This window comes from Lynx canadensis, chromosome E2, assembly GCF_007474595.2.
Source record: "Lynx canadensis isolate LIC74 chromosome E2, mLynCan4.pri.v2, whole genome shotgun sequence".
Classification (NCBI taxonomy): Eukaryota; Metazoa; Chordata; class Mammalia; order Carnivora; family Felidae; genus Lynx; species Lynx canadensis.
Genome location: NC_044317.1, coordinates 54300196 through 54306564, shown reverse-complemented (window position 1 = coordinate 54306564; position 6369 = coordinate 54300196). Strand labels below are relative to the sequence as shown.

At 56.5% G+C, this 6369-nt stretch overlaps 1 protein-coding gene across 1 annotated transcript; it reads right to left on the bottom strand.

Annotated features, from left to right (window-relative positions):
* Positions 1 to 4018: 4018 nt before the first annotated feature.
* On the bottom strand, positions 4019 to 6369 carry CLEC11A (C-type lectin domain containing 11A). Its single transcript, XM_030299427.1, has 4 exons — positions 6069 to 6369; positions 5650 to 5839; positions 5147 to 5338; positions 4019 to 4709 (listed from the first exon to the last, which is right to left on the bottom strand). Exons 1-4 carry the CDS (start codon positions 6213 to 6215, stop codon positions 4264 to 4266), a joined length of 975 nt encoding a protein of 324 aa, XP_030155287.1. The 5' UTR covers positions 6216 to 6369; the 3' UTR covers positions 4019 to 4263.

Here is a 6369-nt window from a genome sequence, read left to right as displayed (position 1 = left end):
TGTTACATCTCTTGAGGTTGATTACTGTGGATAAGTAAGAGAGCATCACTAAGGACATACACATCAAAGTAATCAGGGGTAAAGGGCAACGATGTGCGTAACTAACACTTAAATGCTTCAGAACAAAAACTAGTGAGGACTGTAGAACTCTGTCCGCCATCTATCTGTACATACAGATAAGGCCAGCTGCAAAGTTAACAGGAAGCATTTCTCCCAGAGATAGGCTGCAGCTTTGTGAGCGACTCTGCTGTCTTACTCCCTGAGAAAGTTCTTTAAAAGCATAGGCTTTTAGTAACTTTGCTGTTTGAAAGTATATCCAGAAGGATTGGGGCGACTGGGTGACTCAGTCGGTTAAGCATCTGACCTCAGGTCAGGTCATGATCTCATAGTTCGTGAGTTCGAGGCCCATGTCAGGCTTTGCTGACAGCTCAGAGCCTGGAGCCTGCTTCAGATGCTGTGTCTCCCTCTCTCTCTGCTCCTCCCCCTCCCCGCCCCCGTCTCTCAAAATTAAATAAACATTAAAAAAAATTAGAAAGTATATCCAGAAAGAGGAAACTTATCTTATTATTCCTGGAAGATCTAAGTCACTTTGACAGAGACAAGAAGCCCCAATTTCCAGCCCTGATGTAGAGCTTTATATAGAGTTTCTGGACATAGCATGCCACGTATATAACTTTGTAGTTTCCAAGGAAACAAGATCCTTAGTCCACTTTGCAGTCCATAACTGTTGACTCATTTATACACATCCCTGCTTTGCTCTGAAGCAAACACAGTTCCACTTAAATTTCACCCGAAGTCTTCTCTTCCCCCGGATCCAATAAGTTGATCAGAGCTTCTCCTGTGGGATGTGGCCTTCCCTGCAATAGGTCAGTAAACCTGACTTTGATTTGTTCCTGGTAATTGGGTTAGGATGGGTGGGTGATGAATGCATGGATGGATACGTAGATAAATACTGATAAAGCCAAAGCAATGGAGGAAACTGTTAACAGTAGAGAAATCTGGGTAAATACTATTTGTATTTGTGCAGGTTATCTGTAAGCTAGAGAGTATTTCCTAATAAAAAGGGTGGGTTTTGGTGGTTTTTTTTTTTTTTTTCCTGTTTTTGGAGACACTAAATTAGTATGGACCAGTATTTAGCAATTTTTTTCCAGGCCAAGGAAGCATTTTTATATTGTATTTTATATTGTAATTCAGTAGTACATAGTCAAGACACTCAAATTTTGAGAACTATTTCTTACCATTTTCTATGCATTCTGATACTTTCTATGCACTTGTGTTTTAAAAAAATGCTTCTTATCAATTTCCAATTATCCGTGGAGATTCAGCAGTATTTTTAAAAACTCTTGGACCGATCTGAGCACTGGTTACAGTCTAAGCCTCAGTGAATGTCAGACTGTGGCTTCGGGTTTTTCTTCCTTTTGATGTGGGACTACATTTCCCAAAACACCTTGGGGCGAGGCCCGGAGGGTGGGGAGAAGGGGGTGTCGGCTCTGATCCAAGACTGCCAAGCTCTGACCTTCTTGCGAAGGGCGTGGTCGTCCTGCTTTCTGGGAAATATAAGCGAGCCTCACGTGGGAGGAAGGGGCGGGGCTTTCGAGAGGACTGGCATGGGGTTCCCGGTGGCTGCTGGGAAACGTGGTTCTGAGGAGAAGGCAGAGGGCCTGCCGCTCGGCCTCCTGGGATTTGTAGTCTTAGCAAACCGGTGATCGACCCGCTTCTTCTTCCACCGGTTGGGTCATCCCAGGCCGTGAGCCCTTCCTCCGCCACTTCCCCGGAATCTCTTCACGCATCGATCCCAGGCAGCTGCTGAGGCCTTCTCTGGTCCGCGGCTCTGAGCTCTCAAACCGCAGGTGCTCCGCAGAGAGCCAGGGACGGGGCACTGGCAAACGCTGGCCCCTTGGCAGGCCTGGGAGGGCTTCTCTGCAGAGGTGGGCGGGGGAGGGCAAGGTTCCCATAAACAGACCTGAGTCAGGAATCAGCCCAGAATGCAGCGTACAGGCGAGCTGATCTGGTGCTTAAACAGTCCTTGCAAAATGCCCTCCACCTTTGACCTCTGTGTGGGCGCACAAGACTACGTCCCTGGGCTTAGTATGACAGCGACGAGACAGTGGCACAGAGAGTAATGCACGGTGTGATGAGGAAAGCCCCAGACTCTGTGGGAGCCCAGGGGAGGCTCCTGACCTGGCCTGGGGAAGGCTGGGAAGAGAAGCGGAGATTGGATTCGTCTCAGGGTCCCCAACATGGCTCCACAGGGACATTTCCCTTCCTGCAAAGGGCTTCCCTGTGCCAGGGGACGCTGGGGGCACAGAGTTGGTCACACCCAGCTCTGACCAGCAAGACTCCCCGGTCTGGCTGATCAGGGCTTGGGTCAGAAGAGAACTCAGCGGTTATGGAATATCACAAGGGGCACCTAACCCTGGGGGAGGGGGGAAGCAGGTTGTTCAGGGTGATACATTAGCCAGTTGTTCAAAGAACCTGTACATATGCAAAAACAGTGTCCAGAGAGAGGATGCAGAGGTGAAGGTGAGGTTCAAATTGCCATGCGAGTCAGATCTGATGTTGCAAGGACACCTTCGTGTTCAGCACTATTTTAGGAGGTAGATATTATTACCCCCCAAGTACAGATGGGGACACCGAGGCACAGCGAGGTTGTGTCTCCCTTTAGTTGCCTGGTAGGTAAGTACCCAAATAGGGTTAGAACCTGAGATATAGGGTTCCAGAATCCAGACAGGTAACCATTGATCTGTCCCACCCACTTACTTTCCAGAATGTTATGAGGTCTGTAATAGTGGCCCCCTTCCAGGCAACAGCAGATACCCATCAATGTCTGCCTAATGTGCCCTCTGGTTGCCTAGAAGACATCCTGCCACCCCTCCCCGACCCCAGTAAACAAGTTCACCAGGGTAAGAATCCTGAGCAACGTTTTTGGTCCTCTGATGGAAGCCTTCCTGACCAGGGCCTCCTTCCCCCAAGCTTGCTACCACCCTCCATTCTGTTACTCCTACAGGGGCTGTGGGGCTGAGAAATGACCGGGGTGGCTCATTCCTCCCACTGGTGGATCCAATGGTGACATTTTAGGCTGGTGGTACCACGGCTGAAGGAGAGGGAAGGGCAGAAGGACAAACAGCGTCACAGTTCAGTTCCCGGGCTCCATGATGATGTCGGGGTCAGGACCATGTTGCCAGTGTTGGGGGAAAGACACTGGGGGGCTCCAAAACAAGGGCTCTGCCTTCAAAGAGTGCTGTCCTCAATGCCAATGCCCAAGCTGGCCCACTCCTGAGTGTTCTGACTCCGGGAACAAAGGTATGAAAAGGGGGGGGGGGCAAAGGGAGCACGTGACGCACATTCAACCATTTTTCAAATGCTCACTTTCCTGGGCTCACCTGAACTTCCCAAGGGCTAATACAAGGTAGAGATGATTGTACCCATGTTCAATGGGTGAGGAAACTGAGGCTCAGAGATTAGAGACTGGCTTATGGCCACATAGGCAGGGAGTAGGCAAGGAAACACTGGGAGGGAGCCTCAGTTTCCAGGCTGCATAGGTTCCTAAGTTTGCCTCTAAACACTTGCCCCTGGGGCTGGGGGAAGGGGCAGGGAGTGGGGCAGGGCCTGACAGTACAGGATGCTAAGGAACCTTCCATCTGGTGGAACAAGTTTGAGATACACTATTGAAACAAAATTAAATGGGCTCTTTCCTGCAGGACTCATCAGAACCTTTAGCTCCTTTGTATTTCCCAGCTCTCTTTGACCAAGGCCAAGGCCAAGGCCTGGACAATGATTGACAGGCCCTGTTGTCCCAAAGGCTGTGAGTGGGACCCGATGGGGGTGGAGGCATCAGCTGCGTGTGCAGGAGCGGATGATGTGCGCACATATGTACATGTGTTCCCCATCATTCTGGTTCTGGGCATCAAATAATACCTGTAAAGGCAGAACGGGACAGGCATCCAAAGGCCAGGGTCGTGCCCTGCCAAGCTTGCCCCTTGACGAGCTAAAGACCAAAAGTGCCTCCACTGCCCGCTCAAGTCAGATTCCACACGTTTTTATTGGCGCCGGACTTAGCCTGGTGCCCGCCGCTCCCCAAAAAAGACACAGGAAAGTCAGGGCTCTCGGCCCCGCGGAAGGCCCCCCGGGATCGCCCAGCCAGGGGGAACACGCTTCCATCCACGGGCAGGGAGAGAGGGAGGGAAGGGCGTTTTAGAAGGATGAACGGCCCAGCCAAAGGGCGAGTGGTGGGATGGACCGGAGAGGCGAGGACCGGCCCCGCTAGAAGGGGTACTCGCAGACGTAGTAGAGGCGGCGTTCGCAGTCGTGGTCCCACCAGGAGCCGTCATCCGAGGCCTGCGCCACGCAGTTCTCGAGCGTGCCGCCGTTGGGCTGGTTGGGGCTGAGCGGGTGCGGCGCGGTGCTGGGCCCGGCGCCGGGCTCCGGACTGGGCGCGCGGTGCCAGGCGAAGAAGGACACGCGCTGGCCGTTCTCGAAGAGGTAGAGTCCCTCGGCGCGCCGGTCGTGCACGCCCAGCCACACCGGCCAGTTGTAGGGAGCAAGCGTCGCGCGCAAGTAGCGGGTGAGCGCTTCCATCTGCTGGCGATCTGCCGGCTGTGCCAGGCTCCCGCCCCGCGCCGCGCAGCGCGCCTGCGCCGCCGCCTGCGCCTCGAAGTCGCGCGAGAGCAGGAAGCACTTGTGGCCGAGGCGCAGCCCCTTTAGGCAGCCTGAGGGGGGAACGGGGCGGGGTCAGGGGCTCCGGAGGCGGGGAGAAGGCGGGGTTAGAGCCTCGGGGGCCGGGCCGGGGGGAGGCGGGGTCAGAACGGCGGGGAGTAAGGAGGCGGAGAGTTAGGACGGCTGGGGGTGGGGCCAGACTTTTGGAATCTGTCTGTAGGGGGCGTGGCGCGGCCCGAGACGGGTACGCTTCACCGCGCGGTAAGGAGCGTACCTCCCCCTCTGCGCGCCAGCTCTCCGCATTCGCTCTCCCCGTCGCTCTAAGCTCCGCAGAAGCCAACAAGTGACCTCCCAGTCTCTAGGAACCCGCTCGCCCCGGATACCTTAGGTCCTCACGTCTCCTCAGACGTTTCCGGGCCCCCTCCTCCCACCAGTCCTCCACTCGACCCGCATCGTCCCACTTTCCCCGCCCCGCACGGTGCGGACTCACCCTCTAAGCGGCCATGCTCGCGCTCCGCGCGGCTCTGCGCCTCCTGCAGGGCTTGCACGGCGTCGCGGGTGTCGCCCGCCGCCTCCCGCAGCTGCCGCAGCCCCCTAGTCAACTCGACCATGCGGGTGTCCAACGCGTGCAGACGGACGTGCAGCTGGTGCAGGCCTGCGTCCAGGCCGGCCAGGCGGCCCACTGCGGACAGACAGGGCACACGCTGGACGGGGCCCGAGGGGCGGAGCTGAGGGACCAAAGGACCAGGGGGAACTAGAGCTTCAGGGGACAGAGTTGGGGTAGGGGGTACTCGGGATTCCTGGAATGTAGGGGCCGGTGGGCCTGGGCTCTTGGGAGGCAAGGCTGGACACCCGGAACTCCCAGGGACGTGGGGGGACGGGCACCGGCGGGGTGGTGGGCTATTGAAAGGTGCCGGGCCTTGAAAGGACCGTTCATTTTTGAGAAAATGACCACGGAGGCCTGGGGGCAGGATGGAGCTAATGATTACTCACGGATATACGTGACGGTGTCCTCAGGGGTGGGAGAGGGGCTAGGGCCTGTGGTGGGGTTTGTCGTTGTTTCCTCCTCCTCCTCCTCCCCCTGACCGTCCTCCTCGGTGCCCCAGGTCCCTTTGCCTTCTGGGGTTCCCTCAGGATTTTCGTCCCCCCTCCCAGCGGGCAGCCCCAGGGCCTCCTGCAAATGCTGAGGCAGGGGAGGGATGGTTAGGAGCCCAGCTCTATTCTCACTGCCCACACACTCCAGCCACCCCTTTGCAGCAGTAAGCTGGCTCTCTGCCCCTGAGTCCCTTGTCTGAACCCATCATCCCCATCCTCTGAGCCTGCCCCATCTCTCTCCCTGGCCCATTTCCCTCACCCTGGAATACACTCCCTCCCACACCCACAGTTCCCCGGCAGAGTCCTAAGCAACTCACCTTCAGCATCAGGGCCTCCCTCTCCCGCTCCTCCTCCTGGGCGCCTCCCCAGCCCCCCTCCCACTCCCTGTCTGCTCCCCGAGCCCCATGGCTGATGCCCAGGAGCTGAGGGACCACCAGGGCCCCGAGCAGCCAGGCTGCCTGCATCAGGCTGGGCTCCGCAGCACCCAAGGCCGCAAAGGGTTGTCTCTGGGGAGGGGGGATGTCTCTTGGGACTGGAGTGTGTGCAGACCACTAGTCCCTGGTCCCTCTCCCAGCTCTTGTCTCTGTCAGCCCGCCCGTCTGTTCTTCTGTCCGTTGG

What these genes read in the sequence shown, in the direction of transcription:
- CLEC11A (XM_030299427.1), bottom strand. Translation starts at nt 6,215, where the DNA reads ATGCAGGCAGCCTGGCTGCTCGGGGCCCTGGTGGTCCCTCAGCTCCTG. An exon ending in GGACACCGTCACGTATATCC is followed by an intron (nt 5,339 to 5,649) that starts GTGAGTAATCAT and finishes GTCTGTCCGCAG; the next exon opens with TGGGCCGCCTGGCCGGCCTG. An exon ending in CGAGCATGGCCGCTTAGAGG is followed by an intron (nt 4,710 to 5,146) that starts GTGAGTCCGCAC and finishes TTCCCCCCTCAG; the next exon opens with GCTGCCTAAAGGGGCTGCGC.